The 23,182-nt window shown below is 33.5% G+C and overlaps 1 protein-coding gene across 1 annotated transcript; it reads left to right on the forward strand.

Annotated features, from left to right (window-relative positions):
* Window positions 1-4,690: 4,690 nt before the first annotated feature.
* Window positions 4,691-9,769, forward strand: LOC107418793 (alpha-glucosidase). The gene is given in 5 exon segments (XM_048474917.2): window positions 4,691-5,144; window positions 6,001-6,716; window positions 7,196-7,426; window positions 7,757-8,403; window positions 8,770-9,769. Coding segments are annotated over 5 exon segments (2,697 nt in total). The 5' UTR covers window positions 4,691-4,926; the 3' UTR covers window positions 9,655-9,769.
* Window positions 9,770-23,182: the final 13,413 nt, after the last annotated feature.

The raw sequence follows: 23,182 nt of genomic DNA on the forward strand, positions 1-23,182 counted from the left end.
TATCGCACATGAGTTAATATTTAATTAATTCAATGGTGAATTTGTTTTGCAAATATTCTGTGCTTATTTAAATATGAGAAAAAAATTATTAAAATACAAAAAAAAAAAAAAATGCCAACGGCAATGCATTAGGAAGGATTATGCGTCACCTGTCCCATTTCCCTAAAAAAAAATTAAAGTGATACCAAATTTTCTAACATAATAACGTGTACTGGAAAAGCAAAAAAAATTAAACAACCACCTAAGAAATATTGCTTCACATATTTAAGAAATAATTTCAATGCGGCTTAGATGGTAAGGTAAAACAAATTCCCCCTAAAAAAAAAAAAAAAAAGTCACCAGCGATGCATAGTAAAAACTTATGCGTCGCCTATTAGACCTAAACATTATTCCTCCACATTTTTAGAAACAATTTCAATGCTTATTTGATAATGAGGTAAAAATTTATTAAAAGACAAAAAAAAAAAAAAAAAAAGGAACCAACGACAAATAAGTAAGGATTCTGCGTCACCGGTTCCATTAAAAAAAATTTTTTTTTGAAAACAAAAAAAAAAAAAATTAAACAACCATAATCAGTGCTTATTTAAAGATGAGAACAAAATTATAAGAATACAAAAAAAAAAAAATATCAACGACGACACGTAAGGAAGGATTCTGAGTCGCCGGTTCCATTCCTAAAAAAAAAAATTTTAAGTGATACCAAATTTTCAAACATAATAATCTGTACTGGAAAAACAAAAAAATTAAACAACCACCTAAGAAATATTGCTTCACATATTTAAGAAATAATTTCGATGGGTATTAGATGGTAAGGTAAAAAAAATTCCCCAAAAAAAAAAATTGTCACCAATGACTCATAATAAGGACTTATGCGTCGCCTGTTCCACCTAAACATTATTCCTCCACATTTTTAAGAAATAGTTTCAATGCTTATTTGATGATGAGGTAAAAAGTTATTAAAAGACAACAAAAAAAAAAAGAAAAAAAAAATTGGAATAGACAACAAATAAGTAAGGATTCTACGTTGCCAGTTCCATCCAAAAAAAAATAAAATTAAACAATCATAATCAGTGCTTATTTAAAGATGAGAAGAAAATTATAAGAATACAAAAAAATATATATCAACGGCGATGCATAATGAAGGATTCTGCGTCGCCGGTTCCATTCCCCAAAAAAAAAAAATTTAAAGTGATGCCAAATTTTCAAACATAATAACCTGTACTGGAAAAACAAAAAAAATTAAACAACCACCTAAGAAATATTGCTTCACATATTTAAGAAATAATTTCAATGGGTATTAGATGGTAAGGTAAAACAAATCCCCCAAAAAAAAAAAAAAATTCTCTAGCGACGCATAGTAAAGATTTATGCGTCGCTTGTTCCCACTAAATGTTATTCCTTCACATTTTGAAGAAACAATTTTGATGCTTATTTGATGATGAGGTAAAAAGTTATTATAAGACAAAAAAAAAAAAAAAAATTGGAACCGACGACGAATAAGGAAGGATTCTACGTTGCCGGTCTAGTCAAAAAGAAAAAATTAGACAACCATAATAACTTATACTGGATAATGAAAAAAGTTAAACAACCACCTAAGCAATATTGCTTCATATATTTGAGAAATAATTTCAATGCTTATTTGAAGATGAGATAAAAAAATTATTCAAAAACAAAAGTAAAAAATTTGAACCAATGAAGCGTAGGGTTGGATGATGCGTCTCCGGAACGAAAAAAAATTAAACAAACACCTTAAAAATATTACTTCACATATTTAAAAAATAATTTCAATGCTTATTTGATAGTCAGATAAAAAATTATTAAATCAAAAAAAAAAATATAACCGACGACACAAAAGCAAAAGTTATACGTTGCCGGTTTGTTTCAAAAAATATATTAACATGATAGCTAAGTTTAAAACATAATAACCTGTACTGGAAAAATAAAAACAATAAACAACCACCTAAAAAATATTGCTTCATACATTTAAGAAATAATTTTAATGCTTATTTGAAGATGAGATAAAAAATTATTCAAAAACAAAAAAAAAAACTGGAACCAACGACCCGTAGGGTAGGCTGATGCGTCGCCAGAATGAAAAAAAAATTAAACAAACACCTAAGAAATATTACTTCACATATTTAAGAAACAATTTCAATGCTTATTTGATGGTGAGGTAAAAAATTATAAAAAATCAGAAGAATAAATTATTTATCACCAGCGACGCATAATGAATGTTTATGAGTCACCTGTTTGTTTTAAAAAATAAATTAAATTGATAGCAAAGTTTAAGACATAATAACCTATATTGGAAAAACAAAAAAAAAAAAAAAAATTAAACAAACACCTAAGAAACATTACTTCACATATTTAAGAAATAATTTCAATGCATATTTGATAGTTAGATAAAAAATTATTAAATCAAAACAAAAAAATTTGAACCGGTGACACAAAAGCAAAATATACATGTCACCTGTTTGTTTCAAAAAATATATTAACTTGGTAGCAAAACATACTAACCTGTATTGAAAATACAAAAAGGTTAAACAACCACTTAAGCAGTATTGCTTCAAATATTTAAGAAATAATTTCAATGCTAATTTGATGGTCAGATAAAAAATTATTGAGAAAAAAAAAAAACTTTGGAACCGGCGACGCAAAAGGAAATCTTCTGGGTCGCCTGGTCCATTCAACAAAAAAAAAAGTTTAAAGGGATAGCAAATTTTAAACATAATAACCTATACCGGAAAAACAAAAATAACCACCTAAGAAATATACTACACATATTTAAGAAATAATTACAGTGCTTATTTGAAGATGAGAAAAAAATTATTAAAAAATAAAAATTTATTTTTTGAACTGGCGACTCAAAACTAAGGTTTCTGTATCGCCGGTCCATTTGAAAACATCAAATGGGTAGCAAATTTTTGAAACATAATAACCTGTATTGGAAAAAAAAAAAATAAACAATCACCTAAGCAATATTGCTTCACTGTTTAAGATATAATTTCAGTGCTTATTTGAAAATGAAAAAAAAAAAAATTATTAAGAAACATAAAAAAATTAATTTCATATATCAAGCGACGCATGAGTAAATATTTGCGTCACTGGTTCTCGTAATTATAAAACAAAAATACTATTTGAATTACGTGCAAATTTTAAAAAAAAAAATTTGTACTTGAAAAATAAAAATATTAATCACCACACCAGTAAGTTTCCTTTATATTTTAAAAAATATTTTCAGTATTTATTTGTAGATAAAAAAAATATAAAAACTAATTAAAGAATAATAGAAAAAGAGTTGATATTCTTATATGCAGCGACACCGAGAACCAGAGTCGCTTATTTTTGTTTTTAGCGACCTTTGGTTTATGCTTGTCGTATTGTCACTAAGTTTATGTCGCTAGACGTTAATTTTCTATCTATTTAGGGACGCCGTATAATGTGCGTTGCTTGTTGTTTTATTTAGCGACGTGTTATTTCTCATTTTTGTATTACATCGCATGTTTGGTGTCGCTAAATCTCTTTTTTCGCATAGTGATATGATCCATTAAGCAACCGTGTTATAGATAAATACAAACCTATTAGTTAAATATTATGTAACATATTGTCCGACCCATTAACATATTAACATTGGTAAGCAATTTTACATTTTTAAGTTGAATATGGGTTAACTTGTACTTAAATAATTTATTTAACCCTCACAAAAGCATAAAAGATTAATACAAAGTTAATAAACCAAACATCCAAATCATATTTCTAAAAAATATTACTGCAAGCACATCATCATTCTCTATCCATATTCAAAATATTACAAATTAACATAAAAAATATCACTAAATAAAAAGACAATGTTCATAATGAAACAAAGTAAAAATATTTTCAAACTTCTACGGTGATCACCAGCATTATGCATGCAAGGTTTCAACCCCGGAAAGCTTAAAAAACAAATTAGAATATATCAAAAGCTAGCTATAAAGCAATAAAAAAAATAATAATATGCTTTATTTTTTAAATCTTTTATTTTATGGAAAATTACAAAAATATCCATATTATCAGGTCAAATGTGTTCAACCGTTTAACAACCCGTTAACTAAAAAAATAAAAATTGCCATCCCGTTTGTAGATCCAAAGGGTGAAGCTTTTCAGAGAAAGAAATCTTGGCTACATTTGGATATATTTTTTTGGCAAAGATGGAGATGACAAAGCTGCCAAGATCTCTAATCTTAGGCAGGGATAGAAGTGGAGGATTCTGAAATTGGTCAGTAGGCATTCCTCTTTTACGCTATCCCTGACTCGTGGCTTTTTCTTTTGAATGGTTCTTTAACAGGACTATCTCTATTTTCACTTCCTAACTTCTGTTCTAAATATTAACTTCCACAGAGATTGGATGCGAGCTTCTATATCGTGTAACTCATTATCCTCAAATTTATTATATTTTATATTCTATGAAATATATAAAAAAAATTTGTGTCAACTACGTAAAATATAATTAACAGCTTAAATCCGATAAAAAAAAAAAAGAAAAAAAAAAAGAACATGTTGTTTTTAGTTTGCATCATCCTCAAATTTGATTCTCCAAACATAAGGCACAAGATAAGAGATCAGGTCCTTCACCGTCGTTTGCTCACCGGATGCCAGATTTTCACTTTCTTGGTAATATGGATATTTTTAGTTTTGGAATGGACGCATAAAGTCAAGAAAGACTCAGAGGCTTTGCTTCTGCCTTATGTCCTCCAAAAATGATGGGTAGCATCAACAACGTTATCATCAACAAGAGAGTAGTTGTTTTAGTATTTTCTGATTATTTATCACGCTATTAAGTGTGGAAAGCAAGGTGTATTGCATTGGAATATTAATAGTTTTGGAATGGATGCATAAAGTCAAGAAAGACTCAGAGGCTTACCTTCTGCCTTATATCCTCCAAAAATGATGGATAGCATCAACAAGAGAGTTGTTGTTGTATTTTCTGGGATTTTGTTTCTGAGTTTGTTGAGTGGATCTAATGGGGACACCGTTGGATTTGGATACTCCGTTCGATCGGTCGGTCTCAATAGCTCCGGCAAGTTCTTGACTGCGAATCTTCAACTCATCAAAGCTTCCACCATTTTTGGTCCTGATATACACTGTCTCACCCTTACTGTTAGGTGAGACCATTACTTCATTCATTTCCAACATATATATATATTTATATATTTAAATTTTCAATTCCATATTTGTTTTGTTAGCCGCAAGTCATTCCTTTCGTTACATGATTAATTTCTTGGGCCTTTTTTATTTATTTATTTTTATTTATTTTTATTATCTACAATTTAATTCAAAAGTTTTAATTTATCTTTTATTATTATTATTTTTTTGCTAAAAATATTATTATTATTATTATGAGTGGAGGGTTGAACTCTAGATATTCCTATGGGAGCAATTTAATTCAATAATGGAAAATCATATAGACATGTAAGAAAAAAAAAAAAAAACAAATCGTTTTTCGTTATAACATTTATCAATCTGTTTTTTAAAATTTGCATCTAACACAGCCTAATAACAAAACCTTAAATAATAATTTAAATTTGAATTCCTAATTATAATATGTATATAAAATAAAGATAAAAAAAAAATTAAAGTATGGTGATAAATAGGACAAATTACGCAATTATGACATGGCAAATGATACAATGATAATGATTTATTTTGATATTAATATTATAACAGGTTATTAAATTTTGTATGTGAATTGAAAGACCAATCACTATAGAATATCAAATTTAATAATATTTAAAGGTTCATATATTAGCTTATATTTGTAATTAGATTCACCATAACCAAGCAATTTTACTAAATTTAAATTTTTAAGGGGGAAAACTTAATCATTTTTTTCTCAATTTTTCTAAAGAAAATATGGATAATCAACCGTTTAAGTTTTATTTTTAAAAAATACAATTTATTCATATATATATATATATATATAAATTTGAACGTTCTTTTCAAACGTGTTGTCTCTCACAGCCATGACACAAAAGATCGTCTGAGAATCAGAATCACAGACTCCGAAACCAAACGATGGGAGGTCCCCCAAGACATCATCCCCCGCCAAATCCATCATCCCAATCCGCACCTCTGCCATTCCTCCGAAAACGACCTCTCTTCTTCGCCGGAAAGTCACTTCCCGCCTTCGGAAAACCACCTTTACTCCGACCCCAATTCCGACCTCCTCTTCACTCTCCACAACACCACCCCATTCGGCTTCACCGTCTCCCGCCGTTCCTCCGGCGACGTCCTCTTCGACACTTCTCCGGCCAATTCGAATCCCGAGACGTTCTTGATCTTCAAGGACCAGTACATCCAGCTCTCTTCCAGGCTCCCCAAGGATACATCCTCTCTGTACGGCCTGGGCGAGCACACCAGGAGCTCCTTCAAGCTCACACCCGGAGAGACTCTGACTCTGTGGAACGCCGGCATCGGGAGCGTCAATACTGATATGAATCTTTATGGGTCGCACCCTTTCTATCTGGATGTCAGATCGCCATCCGGAAATAGTCATGGGGTTTTGCTGCTGAACAGTAATGGGATGGATATAGTGTATGGTGGTGATAGGATTACGTAGAAGGTCATTGGTGGAGTCGTTGATTTGTATATCTTTGCTGGGTCGTCGCCGGAATTGGTTATGGAGCAGTATACCGAGCTTATTGGTCGCCCTGCCCCTATGCCGTATTGGTCTTTCGGTAAGTAGGACAACTCTGTTTGTTCTTTTGGTCATTGTAACATATATGTTATGCGCATTATGTAGTAATATATATTTTACACGGGTATACACCCAAATACATGTACACCGTAAGAGCTTTATTGATTGTTTCCATGGTGTTGCTATTTCTTGGTTATATGAATATAATGTATCTATGTCGAGGTTGTATTGAATATGCATACTGGGTAGTGGGAATAGGTGAAAGGAAGCAAAAATAAGTTTGTTGACTGAACAATCAAACCAGATTATTTGAGAATGAAACTAGTTTTTTGTTTGGGCTAATGATTTTTGTTCACAAAAAAAAAAAAAATTTGAATGTTAAGTGTCGTCTCTATTTTAAAGTTGGGAAAATTTGAAAATTTGTTATAAACTGAATGCGATTTAAAATCTGTATGCCTAACTTTACATGGGTAAACTTGATATTATCCGGCATAATCCTTCTTTTAAGTGTTTTTAAAGGATTTCATCAATGCCGATGGGGTTACAAGGACATTTCTGATGTGGAGGGTGTGGTTGCTAATTATTCCAAAGCTCAAATTCCTCTTGAAGTTATTTGGACAGATATTGACTACATGGATGCATATAAGGATTTCACTCTTGATTCCATTAATTTTCCACTGGATAAGATGAAGGGTTTTACTGAAAGAATTCACCAAAACGGACAGAAATATGTGCTCATCTTAGATCCTGGTATGCGGTGATAGTTAACCTTTATTGAGTTAACCTTCATTGAGGATTTTCCTCTGTTAGTATATATAATTTGATCCTTTAGCCTCTAAATATAACTAAAAATATATAATTTCACTTTGAACTTTCATTTCAGAAAATTCAAGTACTCAATAAACTATTTTGACAATATTTACCATGTAAAAAGGAAATATTCTTTATTCGACTGACTTTTATTTTGTTTTATCGCTCTTTTGCCTGCAAAATATATGAAAAATAAATACATTCGGCATGGGTTTTCACATTCAAGTTCTCAAGTCTCTTATAATGACAAATCTGGTGTCTTCTCCTCAGGTATCAGTGTGAACAAAACATATGAAACCTACTTAAGAGGGATAAAAGCCGATGCCTTCATAAAACGTGATGGTATCCCCTACTTGGGGAGTGTTTGGCCTGGATCAGTCTACTTCCCTGATTTCTTAAATCCAGCGGGTGGAACTTTTTGGGGTAACGAGATCAAGATATTTCGAGATATTCTTCCCTTTGATGGTCTCTGGCTGGACATGAATGAGATATGCAATTTCATAACATCCCCTTCTACACCATCTTCCAAAATTGATGACCCTCCGTACAAAATCAATAATGCTGCAATCCAGCGAGGAATTAATTATAAAACCGTACCAGCCACAGCTTTGCACTTTGGCAATATTACAGAGTACAATGCCCATAACCTTTATGGTCTACTAGAAGCTAAAGCCACAAATGCGGCCTTGGTTAATGTTATTGGTAAGAGGCCCTTCATTCTTTCAAGATCTACTTTTGTGGGCTCTGGGAAGTACACAGCACATTGGACTGGAGATAATGCTGCCACATGGGATGATTTGGCTTATACCATTCCATCCATTTTGAACTTTGGATTGTTTGGAATTCCAATGGTTGGAGCTGATATATGTGGTTACTCCAGAAACACTACTGAGGAGCTCTGCAGACGTTGGATTCAGGTAAGAGTACTGATGCATTTGGAAATGATATGGAAGTTATCTAATTCTGTCATGCAGTGCATTGTTTTATGTTGTATATGAGTAATTTTGTTGCATGCACAGGATCATTCTGAGAGTTTATAGAAATTAGATTACCTCACTTTTTGTCATCACTCATCAATCAATTCACTTCATGTTAGATTATACGTGCAGATTTGTACTCCATTTCCCAATCACTTTGTTTTCACTTGTCCATTATAAAGATTTATAAATCTAATGAGTGAAACAGAAAAAAATCTTATTTTCAAAAGACCTGCTTCCGTTGATTGCAAGGGAATTTGAATTATGCCCCAAAGTTGATGGCTAACACTGTTTTTTACAATGCAGTTAGGTGCTTTTTATCCCTTTGCAAGAGACCACTCTGAGAAATCTACAATCCGTCAAGAGCTCTATCTTTGGGATTCAGTTGCTGCATCAGCCAGGAAGGTTCTTGGTCTCCGCTACCGGCTGCTTCCCTTATTTTACACACTGATATATGAGGCACACAAAAAGGGGACCCCTATTGCACGACCCCTTTTCTTCTCCTTTCCTCAAGACACCAAAACTTATGGCATCAATTCACAATTTTTAATTGGTAGAGGTATATTGGTGTCACCTGTATTGAAGTCAGGAGCAGTTTCTGTTGATGCATACTTCCCAGCAGGAAACTGGTTTGACCTCTTTAATCTCTCCCGTTCAGTGAGTGCACAATCAGGACAGTATTTCAAACTTGATGCACCTCCTGATCATATAAACGCGCATGTTCTAGAAGGAAATATCTTGGCCCTGCAAGGAGAAGCATTGACAACAAAAGCCGCGCGGAGAACACCATTCCAGCTCTTGGTTGTCAGCAGTAGCAGCACAAAGAGCACCGGAGAAGTTTTTCTAGATGATGGGGAGGAAGTGGAGATGGGAGGACAGGGAGGGAAGTGGAGTCTGGTGGGTTTTCAAAGCTCAGTTCAAGGGAACAAAGTGGTGGTTGAGTCAAATGCTGTGAATGCCGAATTTGCTTTATCTCAGAAGTGGATAATTGATAGAATTACCGCTATAGGATTGAAAAAGGCTAAGAGACTGAAAGTTTATGAATTATATACAAAATCAGGAAAAAGTTTCGCAAAACATTATGGTATTAAAACTAGCTTTGATAGCTCTGATCAGTTCAGCAAAGTAGAGATGACAGGGTTGTCGTTGCTTATAGGAGAGCCATTCAAGATAGTATTGAATCTTGGCTAGCATAGCATTAAGAATTTTCTACAAGGAATTGTAATCTAAAAATAAATTAATGACTACAAATAATTTACATCTCTATTTATTTTCGGTTGGTTGCCTTTTCTCTTTCTTCTAGTTTTTTTTTAAAAAAAAAAAAAAGTCAACTAATAGAAGTGGTATTTAGGAGAAACCATGAATATAGGGGTATCATGTATGAAGGTTAATATTTGTGATGGTTCCTTTGAATTTTACATGTTAGTATTGATGCATTGGCAACATACTTTCACTTTATATTGGACATCCATTGTGGTATATGTTAAAAGTTGTTACTTGTCCAACTAGATTTTTAATTTTAAGTATTTGTTGTGAGAACCTTAACATTTCATATATCAGCATATTCTCAACTTAATTCCCGTTTAGAAGGAAGTTAATTTTCAATTTCTTGGAAATTAGTTTCTCATATCCACTCTTGTAATTTTTTTTTTTTTAGGTAATTAAAAAAAAAAACATGGTCCATGATAGTATTATACGCATGAGGCCAAGGTCATGCCAAAACCTTGAGCCACATGGATTAATAACATGGAACCATTCGACGTAATAATGAAACGTGTAAAGACTCGAATCCTAACTACTATGTCGTTTGTCATCTTATTCACCACCAAAATCGTATTCATATAGCACTTGTTAATGGGTTAATGTTATGATTCATTTTTATATAAATTTTTAGTTTTAGAACTACAAACATAATTTAAATTAAATCTAGTTAATGATCATCATATCAGTATTGATTTACCAGATAACCATCACGATGGTGACAAATAACTTTACTTTTTCTTAGGTCATGTTTGTCATAACTTAAAAAGCCAGAAAAAAGGATTTGTTTCTAATATCAACTGTGTAATGTGAACTCCCAAGCGCAATCCTACTAATAGTGGGGAATGCAACCATCAGCTGACCTTCTAAGGATGGCACACCAAGTACTCTTCCATAACCTCATAGAACCACTGCTTTTTGTTGGAGAAGGCCGCCCGAGTTGTTTGTGTTAATCACCGATCAGGTCGATGATTACCCAGAACATTGCCATGACCATCTAAACTCATAAGATCGATCATCCTTCCTGTCCAAGGATGTCCTGTTTCCCTTCTGTTGATTGTTCTTGGTCTTCCTGAAACTTTGCTTTCTCTCTTTTTACTAAATACCTCTGTTTTCATGGAGCATTATCAAAGCCACATGATTATGTTGCATGAGTCCTTTAGGACTCTTTATGGTGAACGTCAGAACCCCAGTTGGAAAAGTTCTAACCACTCTGAACTTCTGTCTATTCACTATCACATAAATAGTTATGAAAACTTCAAAGCTAAAGGGTAAAGTTTATTTTGAAAAGCTTAGTGAGAATGTCTTCAAATTTTCTTTTGAGATTTTCAAAGATAAAAAGAATATTTTTAGGAATAGATCTTGGTCTTTTAATGAAGCTCACCTTATCCTTAAGGAGTGACCGGTATCGTTGACTTTATCTAAGATTTCTTTATGCTTCTCCACATTTTCTGTGCAGATCCACGGACTCCCTCCCATGTACCTATACGAAGACACTGCATCTTTGATAAGGAATTGGCTGGGAAAAGTCCATAGTGACTCTATAAAATAGAATTGTGTGGTGGCACAGAGGTATTTACGGTTCAGGGTGGACATTGATGTTGAAAGCCCATCCCAGCTAGGTTTTTTCTAGAGAGATTAGATGGGAAGGAACCTTGGATTCAATTGAAACATGAACAATTAGGGGAATTTTGCTATAGATGTGGTTGCCTAACTCATGTTATTGGTAAATGCTCTTTCGACAAGCCGGTGACCATCACCACAAGGACTGGAGTGGAGGTCTGCTTGTACATCTCTTAGATGAGATCGGAGTTGCCGGGGAGTATACTCTTCATCAACCTACCAATGGATGTCACGGATCAGATCTAGCTCAACAAAGGAGAAATTTTTTTGGAATCACAAGGTGCAATGGTTCCCAACACTTATTGGCTTGATGAAACACTACACCATAAGCCCTTGGAGCTCGAGGAATAGGAAAAGAACAACAGCAACCATTATTAGAGGATTTTATAGGCTAAATATAGGAATGTCAAATAAATGTGCCTAGAGTTGGAAGCATTGGGCCACACGCTTAAAAAATAGGATTTGGATTTTGAGAAGGGTTTTAGCAAACAGTTCTTAGGAAATTAAAAAAACCCTTTGTTTAATTTAGTGGGCTTGGCTAACTGTGCCATAAATATTATCCAAGCTATAATAGCCCCAAAAACTAGGGAAAAAAAGAGAAATGGGCCAGATTGACCCATACTTCCTAGAAACTATTGATTTGGAACTCCCAATAGTAAAAAGGGCTTTCGAAAGTGGGAAATTTTGTGTGGAAAAGGAAAATAATTTGTTGGCCCATAAACTCCCAACTATGATAGATCTAATGAGACATCCTAAAGGATATATTAGAATTGAATAATCCCAAGATTGGGAAATCATGACAGGTGATTTTAGTTTTACAAAGAATATGGATCATGAAATTCTAGAGAGGCACTATTCAACAACACTCATTCACAACAAAAAGAGCCATCATAGGTTTCTCAATGATAGAATGACGAATACAGAGAAAAGCTTGGATTCTTAGAGGGAGCATCGTTTGTACCCCTCCAAAGAGATGAAGAGGAAGCTTTAGGAAACTCTACTATAGCACCTACAAATAGGAGAAATATCAAAATCAAGATGGAAGATTTAGTCGACAATGGTCTTGGAAACAAGAAGCCAGAAGGAGAGCCCAGAAAAATAGAGAAGGGGAGATGAGCTCTTCCTCTAAATGGCATCTAGATTTTCATTAGGCCAACGAGGTTGGCCTAATCATGGCCCCCTTCAGCCACGAAGATTCTTTCTTGGAAATTGTAGGGGTCTGGTCAATCAGAAGTCATCAGCATCCTCAAAAGTTGAGCTAAAAGGCATAGTCCCTTTTGTGTTTCTTTTTGCAAAACAAAATGAGGAATGACTCGAATGGAGTGATTTTGTAGAAGTTTGGGATTCTATAATGCTGAAATTGTCAAAGCTGGAGGGAATGTTAAAGGCATATGCCTAATGTGGTCAGATGATATAAATTTGGTGAACTCATGGAAATCCAAACAAGTCATATACGATGATATTATTGGAAGAGAAAGGAATCCTATCTGGAGTGTACTGGCATACTATAGCGCTCCTTATTATAATGACAAGAAGGATCTTTGGAATCATATTACCAACATAGTCTCTAATTTGAAAAAGGCCTTGGTTACTATTTGGAAATCTGAATGAAATTATTAATAGCTTAGAAAAATTAGAAGGGAATCAAATATGGAAAGGAAAACCTTATCCGAAATAATTTATTCATGAGGTTACTGGAATTGATCTAGACTTTATAGGAGGACGATTTACATGGAACAATCGACAGGGAGGACAAGCTCTCATAAGAGAAAAACTAGACAAAGCTATCGTAGACAAAAATTGGCTAGAGGATAATCTGCAAACTGTGGTGGAACATTTACAATTTGAAGAATTAGACAATTGCCCCATTTTAACATGGACTAAAGGGGAATATGGAAGACTAAAGAGACTGTTTAGATTTTTTAAGGCATGGACTTCAAATAAGTCAAGTTCATATGTGACGGATAAAGCATGGAATGTAGATTGGCACCTCGGATTGGACAATCACAAGCTAAAAAAAAGCCTGGTGGAGACATCTGAAGCTTTGCGAATTTGGAACAAAACAGTTTTTGGGTTTGTTAATAAACAAATTAAAAATTTGGAACTGGAATTGAGATCCATCTAGCAACAAGATGTTAGGAACTTGGCCAAGGAGACTTTGATTCTAGATAAATTGAGACAATATCTAGTCAGATGGGAGTCAATTCTTCGACAAAAATCCAAAGAGATTTGGCTAAAAGAAAAAAGACTGGAATAAAAAAATTCTTTCATACCAGCTTGTTAACTAGGAGAAAAAGGAATAACATTCAGGTTATCTTATCCACCATCTACAAAGTTTATACAAATCTAATCATCCCCATATTCCTGAGCCTTTTAAAGAGTTGGGAAATAGCTTTATTACTTAAGAAGAAAAATTAGAGCTAATGAGAATTCCTTTAGCTAAAGAGGTCAAAGATTGTCTGGAATTTACACCTTTTGAAGAGCCTTGGTCCAGATGGTTTCTCAAGAATTTTCTTTCGCAGCCACTGGAGAACAGTACAAGACAGTGATAAAGTTCACTCAAGAACATTTTAGAACAAAAAAAAAAAAACCCTTGTAATGTCAATGAGAATTCATAGTTCTTATTCCCAAAATAAATCAGCCATAAAATTTTAACCAATTCCAGTTGATCAGCTTTTGCAATTTTCTATACAAAATTATTGCAAAAATTTTAGCAGGAAGACTAAGCAAAGTGATGGACAAGATTGTCCTTCTTAATCAAGGAGCTTTTATCAAAGGAAATGGATAGCTGAAAATACAGTGGTGGCCTACGAGATAGTTCATAAAGTCTAAAACCACAAAGGAAAGAAGGGATTAATGATCATTGAAATAGACCTCAAACAAGCTTATGACCGATTAGAAGGGAGCTTCCTAGATAAGGCATTTAAAACCTAGGGATCCTTAACAGATTTCAAATGGATGATTGGTAGTTGTGTCGGCTCGGTAAGATTTTTCCTCCTTGTAAAAATGGAAGTATTTGTGGTTCTTTTTGCCTGAGTAGAGGCCTTCAACAAGGTGACCCGCTTTCTACTCTCATTTTCATTCTTTACTTTGAATTTTCTCAAGACTTTTACTCAAAGAAGAAGAACAAGAAAATCTGCATGGAATCAAGATTGCTTAGAATGCTCCAGCTGTCTCTCACCTAATGTACGGAGTGACCTTTTTATTACGTGTTGTGTTGATCTCTGTAAAGCTTTTGTGCCCAACGAGTGTTTTAACAACTATTAAGCAGGTCGAGACAATAAGCAAATGTAGATAAGCTTAATATTCTTTTCTCCAAAGCTACCACCTGAAAAGATAGGAAGGTAATCAAGGAAATTTTGGATTTCAAAGATATAAGACCAAAAGGAATTTATTTGGGAAACTCTTTAATTTTCAAAAGGAACAAAACAAACGAATTCGTCAAGTTGAAGGAAAATATCAAAAACATATTGGAAGGTTGGAACAAACTTCTCCTATCCAAGTCGAATAAGGCTATCCTAATCAAGTTTGTTATTCAAGCCATGCCAACATACTCTATGACTACATTTCACCTACCTCTTGGGGTTTGCAAAGAGTTAGATGGTTTAGTTTGTAGATTTTAGTGGGAGAATAAGCTAAATGTGTTAGGAAGGCATAGAAAGAAATATACAAACACAAGGAACTGGGAGGCCTTGGATTCAGGATGTTTAAGAAGATGAATTTAGCTATACTAGTTAAACTTGAGTGGAAGCTGGCTAATGGAGAAGATTGCCTATAGATGAGGATGTTAAAAGTGAAATACCTCCAAAATGAAACATTTTTTGGCTACAAATTGAAGAGAGGGACTTTATGGGTTTGGAAAGGAATTATAAAGTCTAGAAACCTCTGTGTACAGGTGCTTATTTTTGAATTGGGGATGGATCTTCTATTGACATATGGAATGACCCTGGCTTCATGGGCTCCCTAATAAATGCCCTGTAACAAGAGAGGAAGTAGACACATTAATTTGGAGAAGAGCTTATGAAATTTAGGATGTTAGAAACCATTCTTGGAAGGAGGATGTGATCTGGCATTTAAATAATATAGAGTTGGTAAAAGCAATTTTGAGCATGGATTGGCCTCACATTCAATGCCGGAACAAACTCAGTTAGCTAGAAAATAAGGGAGGAAAATTTTCAGTAAAAAGCAGCTATGGTTTTCTGTTTATGAACCCCCGGGCAAGTGATGGAAATAGAATTTGGAAGAAGCTTTGGAAGCTAAAAATGAATGATCAATTAAAGCTTTTTCTTTGGAAAGTTCTTTTCTATATCATTCCCACACGAGATATGGTAAGCAGTAGAATTGGAAAAGGGGATCGCAACTGTGTGATGTGCGGTGCTGAAGAGGAAACGACCCTCCATATTATCAAGGATTGTCATAACATTAGAAGACTAACCCTTTGCTAGTGAATGCAGATGTAAACTAGATTGCTAAGTGGTTCAAACATTGAGGAGTGCATTAATACCAAACCTGATGCTTGCTTCCAAAGTATGAATAGTAGAGTTAACAATCTTTATTTCATCTTTGATGTACTTTGAGTGGAAATGTCGAAATGAGAAGGTGTTTTCAGGTATTAGTTCAGTCCAAGATGATGTTTTTCGTCTTAACCGCATGGTGGAGGAACTTTTGACAACAACTAATGACCCTAAAGACTTCATTCCTAAAGCTAAGGAATTTTGAAAGCTGCCCCTTGGAGGTTGGAGGAAGATCAACACAGATGCTGTTTTCACTAATAGTTAGGCCGGTCTTGCTTTTGTCATCAGAGGTTGAAGAGGAAATCTACTTTTTCTAGCCTCAAAACGTATCTGTTGTAATTCTCTGATGGAAGCCGAGCTTAAAGCTTTGATGTGGACACGCCATGGGGTATCACAACGGAAGTGGGACAAGATTGAATGATCATCAAGTTCAGTCAACGTGGTCGAGAATATCATGAGCTATGAAGACCGCTTAGAATGGGATACCAAATATGATCTTCTCTTTCTTTGTTCTTTGTTTTCTAAATACAATTGGAATTTGTATTGGAATTCTAGGGAGGCTAACGGTTTGGCAGACTGTGTAGCTAAGAAAACTCTTCATACAAAATTATGTTTTGGTTTAAATAGCTCCTGTTTTGACTCCCTTTTAACGGATTTATTGGATGTTTTGACTTCTAAGATGTTTAGCTCCAACTTAGGCTTGTAATCCTCCTTGCTGGAGACTTTTTGTGTTTGTTTCAATGAATTATACTTTTTATCAACCAAAAAACAAAAAGAATCAATAAAAAATGACTTTCTCATAAATCATTAGCAAAAGCAAAATAAAAACTATATCAAACAAAGCTTAATATATATATATATATATATATATATATATTATTTTTTTCTTTTTTTATAAAATTCTAAAAGTATGTTCCAATTTGACAATCATCAAAACATTAATGCAGCTTGGATAAAATATCATCTAATAGTGCCAACTTCCCATGAGCGCCAATTAAGTCCTTTATTTGCAACTTGCGGTCAAGTTGATATTAATTTTCAGACTCGATAATTACTCTTAGTATTTTCCATCCTATATATATACATATATTTTTTTTTATATATAAAAAAAAAAAATAGGTCTCCTGGTAAGTATCATTGGCCCAGACTTTAAAGAACTGTGGGTCATTAGTAGTTGTAACTTTGTAACAATACAATAGTCTACAAGCTGCCCAGCCCACTACCGCCAGGCTGTTCCTATCGTCCTCTCCTATAGTGCTCAGTACGTGGAACCCACACCAAGGCTCAAATGAGGCTTGCAAAGATTCGAATCCGCAACTCCTACAAATAGCTGTGATGGGTTGAGTCGGCTTTCTACCATTGATCCACCCCCTTGAGTGTATTTTCCAATCCTATACATTAATTAAGATATGAGTGGTGAGAATATGTAGTATTTATATATATGTATATATTGTTTTTTGATCTTTACAAAAGATTTTTTTTTTTTTAATGAAATTCTAAAAGTGTTCCATATATATGTATATATATATATATTATTTTTTATCTTTACAATAATTTAGTTAATGTAGTTTGGATGGAATATAGTCCAATAGCGCCAACTTCCCATTAGCAGCAATTGGTTTCACCATTGGCCTCCTGCGGCAAGTTGATATTAATTTTCAGACCTAATAGTGACTCTCAGTATTTTCCATCCTACACATTAATTAGATATAAGGGGTGAGTATATCTTGTATTTTTTATATATAAATATAAGAATATAAATTATGAAAAAGTGTTTTTAAGTGCTAAATTTGTCTAGATGCTCGAACCCACAATTTTTTAACAGGGTATTTATGTAACACCCCGTCCCGAACCACATCGGAATTCGTGCACGTTGACCGAGGTTGACCGTTGATCGAGCGGGTCAAAAGTTGACTTTTTGTTCCAGTTGAAATTTCAAGTTGACCAGGGTACCTGGTGAAGTGCATGATGCCCTGAGTTCGTAGACTAGTAGCACGTCGAAAACAGAGCTACGGTTTGAAAGTTATGGGCAAAACAAGTCGAGGTGCAAATTGTCCAAAAGGTGCTGGGAGTTGACTTTTTATCGTTGTATAATTTTGCTTTGACTTTTGTATGGTTGTAAAGTACTCGTTGATACGAGTTCATAGACTAGGAGCACGCTTAAATCGGACATCTGGTTAAAAAGCTATGGATGTTTGAAGTTTGCCGGATACCGTAATATTTTATTATATCTTGCTTAAGTGTACAGTAATGCCACGTGTCGGCACGTGATTGGTCCACGTGGGTAAACAGTGTCACCCACGGTGGCTTTTATTTGACAAAAATCTCGAGGAGGAGAGAGAAAGAGAGAGAGGAGAGAGAGAGAGAGAGAGAGAGACGACCGGCTGCCGAAATCGACAAATTTTCTGGCCGATTCTTGCTACACGCGCCGGCCAGACAGGAGCCCCTCCCCATTTCTGGCCAAACCCCAAAATCTCACGACCGCCGGCCATCGGACGCGCCCAAATCGAGCCGCCGAAGCTCGGCGGCGATTTTCCCCTCCACCGCCGGCCACCGCCGTTTGACCCCTTTCCGGCCATTTTTTAGGCCACACGCACCAGCCACCCCTTACCAACTCCTCATTTCCGGCCAGCCCACCAAATTTCACGACCACCGGACCTCCGACGTGCCGGGATCGGAGCGTTTTCCAGTGAGGCGCCGAAAACCTTCAAGCCCCGATTTCTTCGCCGTCCGGCTTCCATTTGCCTCACCACCAATCCCGTTGGAACCCTCTCCCCTTGATCTACAAAACCCCCAAAAATCTCAGCCGGAAGTCACTGTTCCCGATGGTTGCCGATGACCGCGGCGGCTCGCCGGAAGTCACTGTTCCGGCGAGTACCCAGTTGCACCGCCGGTCCCTGTCCACTGATTCCGACCCCCTGAATCCAAATCCGGGGTCTTTTTTCGCCAATTCAGGACGGATTGAGAGGATCGAAGAGTTGAATCCCGAAAGCTTTCCGGCGAGATTCCGGCTACCACCGGTCCGATCTCCAGGAAGTAAGACCGGATTTGTAATCCTCGTCGCTCAAGCTTCGATTCGGTATATTACTCGTCAACTTTAGTTGTCGTTTGGTGTTCGCTCTCCGGGTACCCATTTGGGAGTTACCCGATTAAAATATTAATATTTGTGGTTTGGTGTATTGTGGATGTTTTAGGTGCACGTTCGAGTAGTGGAGTCGATCCTACGGAGGATCTTGATTGAGATACATGCTTAAGGTGAGTGACCCACCTTCAAATTAATTTCGGGAATTAAATTTGTGAATATTATGTGTGATTTGAATATTTAGAATTTATATTCTATGTGCCAAATATTTAATTGATTTATTGTGGAAATTATTGGTGGATTTATTTTGATTAAAAAAAATATACATTATATAAATTTATGCCATGTGAAAATTATTTTATAGTGTTGAGAATTTTGGAATTCAATTATATATGAAATTCTTGTGGTTTTAACATTATTGTGGGCATGATTTGATTTTCAAATATTTCAAGGAAAATATTTGTTTATGTTGGTGACTTCAATTTTTATAAGTATGCCCATGGAATATATTGTGATTTAAATTATTATATTTCAAAAATAATTATGCTATTGGAAGAATTTGAATATTTAAATTGGTGGATTTGGAAGTTGGTGGATTTGAAAATTATGGAATTTATGACGTTGATTATAAAGAAATTGTGGAGAATTTACGGGTTTAATTGGATGGAATAAATCCGATATATTTATGGAAAATTTAAAATTTTGAGATGTATTGATTCATGATTTTTAGATGCACCATACACGTACTGGTGTTCTGTTTATATTTGATATGATTAGTGTGCACACGGATGTGATTAGCGAGCGGGTGGGTGTGAGTAGCGCGCAGATGATTTTATGGGGTTGTCCTGTGGTTGCCATCGGATGAGGGTAGGCTGCCCCTCCATGGCCGGGACACCTGTTTCCAGCGGCGCGGGAGGACGCCACGCGACCGTATGCCGGTTTCTCTCTATAACCTCCTGTCTGGCAGTACCTTGGGATGCTGGGTACTGTTGGCGCCACTGGTATATAGTGGGTGCATCAAGTGATTTCAGAACTGGAATTTTAAAATAAATATTTTGAAATTGTATTGGAATTAAGAATATAATTAATACCGTTTTTGGGTATTTATTTGAATTGGGATTTTAAATTGGTTTAATTTTCCCTTTACTCAATTATTCATTAAATTAATTTCTTTTAAGTATAAATTTTGGATGCTTGTCTTACTATTTTATTTGATATTTAGTTGAATGAATTGATGTCTTGTTTTTCGGGGAATACGAATAAAGGGTTTTGTGAAAAGGTTTTAAAAGGGAAACTTTTCCAACCGAGAGAATTGTAAGGATTTTGAGAGAAATTATTATTTCCAATTAATTATTATTTATCTACTTTATTACCGTGGTATTATAATTGTATAGTAGATAGGGTCACTCACTGAGATGATTAGCATCTCATATTTTTAAAATTCCGTTCCTCTAGCTACCAGGTTTGTCGGTATTCATCCGGAGCGGACTTGATCTTCATCGCTGTCTTAGTTCGAGAAGAACCTTTGCCTTCTTTTATTGCAGTTGTAATATTTCTTTCATCCATGTTGTATTCTATACTTAGTAGTACTTCATGAAGCTCTATATACTGTATTGGACACTTATGTATTAATTATGCGCTGGATTACTGTTGTTCATTTGGAGTGCTGTAAATTTGCGGAATCAAATTGTAGTAATGTGGGAGGAATAAGGGGATGAAAATAGAAGTGTGTTTTCAGTGCAGGAAATTTGTGGTAAATCCATCCCTTAGGGAAGGTTCTGCCGGATTTTCCATTGGAGGGTCCGGTAGGGTTTTCTTGGGATCAGGGCTTGTCTAGGGTTCCGGTGAGGAATTTTAGACGGGTCCTGACAATTTAGGTAATGGTAAAGTTAGTAGAAATTTAAAATTCTAAAAAAGTAAAATTTTTTCTTATGTGGATAATTTTTAAAATGAAAAATTTATGGGTCCTAGGAGAAAATAAATTTCACAAACTAAGATGGAAATGGATCTTTTCAAAGAGGTATCATTTTAAAACTTTTTAGAAAATTAATTTGACGTATTTTTTAAAAATACAATTTTATCCTTTAATTTTAATACACAAATTTATTTAATTACTTGTAAATTCTATTTTCTTCTATAATTAACCAAACACTATAAAAAAAATTATCAAAAAACTTATTCTTGAAAAATTAAATACCATAAAATTAATTATTAAATATCAATTTTCTTCGATACTTTTTTTTTTTTTTTTTACTAAACAGTCCGTAAGTATTACTCGGTAAAGACAAAGTGTTGTAAAGTGCTTAATTCAACATTGATTGCCACTGACTATAATTTATAGTAACCTCTCTATCTCCCTTGTCCTTTTTTTTTTGATAAAACTCTATTTCCCTTGTCAGTATTGATAAAACTCTATTTCCCTTGTCAGTATTTCTAAAATGTCACAATTCTTATAGCTACCTTTTAAGTACCATATGTAAAATTCAAATAAACCATCATAAATATTAATTGTATATAAATAAGTTCCGGAGGTGGAGATATACATGGCATAACAAACTCTCTAATATAATTACCACTTTTACAAGCCAGACCCGCCTTTATTTTTTCATTTTACAATTTGGGCATAGTAAAAGACATGATCCTTTTATTTTTATTTTTTGGTAGAATTAGTCAAACATATGATCAGTGCTAAGTGCAGAGTATATGGGCATTCTCTCATTTTAGATCGATCTTGAAATGTGGATACATCGTTTTATTTACATACACAATTTTAATATGGCAACAACTATATATGTATATATATGGGCAGTTTATAAAAAGAAATTGTCTAATCAATATATATATATACGGAAATTCTATGATGAGGACGGTCCGCATGAGGATTGCAGTATTAATGACGGTTTTTTATAGTATTAACGACGGTTTCTTAGAAAATCGTCACCAATACTATGAAAAACCGTGACCAATACTGTGGTGCACATAAAGACCGTCCGCTCCATAGACGAACTGTATATATATATATATATATTGAAAAGTTAATTCCCATTTATTGGAAATATATATATATATATATATGATAAATATTAAAAATTATCATTGATCTAGCTGGATTTTCATAATTAAAATTGAGGTGTCACTTTTATTTTCACTTAACTAGGTACATAACTCCATTTATCTTAATATCCTATATTTATCTTAAGCCCAAAAAAAAAAAAAAAAAAAATCCTCCATTGATTGCCCTTAATAGTTGGTTTGTATTGTCTAAAACCAGTTATCGATGTATTGGATTTGTTCAATTTTTTATTTTTATTTTTCTTTTATTTTATTATATATATATATATATATATATTTTAACGAACACTGATACCTGCTGCTCTTTATTATTAAAATGAAAAAATAAAAAAAATAAAAAATTCATCCTTATGCTTTACACTGCTTCATAAAAAACACATAAAACGAACAAAAAAAGCGTGTACGATTTTCGTTTTGTTTTTGTAAGATTATATAATTTTAGATATTATTATTATAATTATTATTGATTAAAATTAAAACAATCTGTTAAAGATAATGTAATTAAAAAAAAAAATCATCCTTAATTCTTATACACTTCTTCATAAAAAACACATAAAATGAACAAAAAAAAAGCGTGTACGATTTTCTTTTGTTTTTGTAAGATTATATAATTTTAGATATTATTATTATAATTATTATTGATTAAAATTATAACAATATGTTAAAGGTAATGTAATTTTAAAAATAACTAATATATTAATATATTAAAGATATGTAAATATATATATATTTATTTATTTATTTTTACAAACACTGATACCTGCTGTACTTTATTATTAAATTTTTTTTTAAAAATCATTCTTCTTAACTTATTATTAATTTTTTTTTTAAAAAAAATTCTTCTTAACTAATGCCTGCAATACACTTGTTCATAAAAAAACAAAAAATAAACAAAAAGGCCTGTGTGCTTTTTTATTTTTGCCTTTAAGATTATATAATTTTATATTAATATTATTAACGTTTAAAATTAAAATTAATATATTAAAAGATAGTGTAATTATTTAAGAAAACTGATTATTATATTCAACGCTAAACAGTTTCTGAATTCTTTTAATATTTATATAAATTTTGATATTTTAATTATAATGATAAATAATAATCAAAACTCCATTAAATATATTATGAACAATGTAATTAATTTTTTAAAATTATATGAATAATAATAAAA

This window comes from Ziziphus jujuba, chromosome 1 (genome assembly GCF_031755915.1).
Source record: "Ziziphus jujuba cultivar Dongzao chromosome 1, ASM3175591v1".
Taxonomy (NCBI): domain Eukaryota; kingdom Viridiplantae; phylum Streptophyta; class Magnoliopsida; order Rosales; family Rhamnaceae; genus Ziziphus; species Ziziphus jujuba.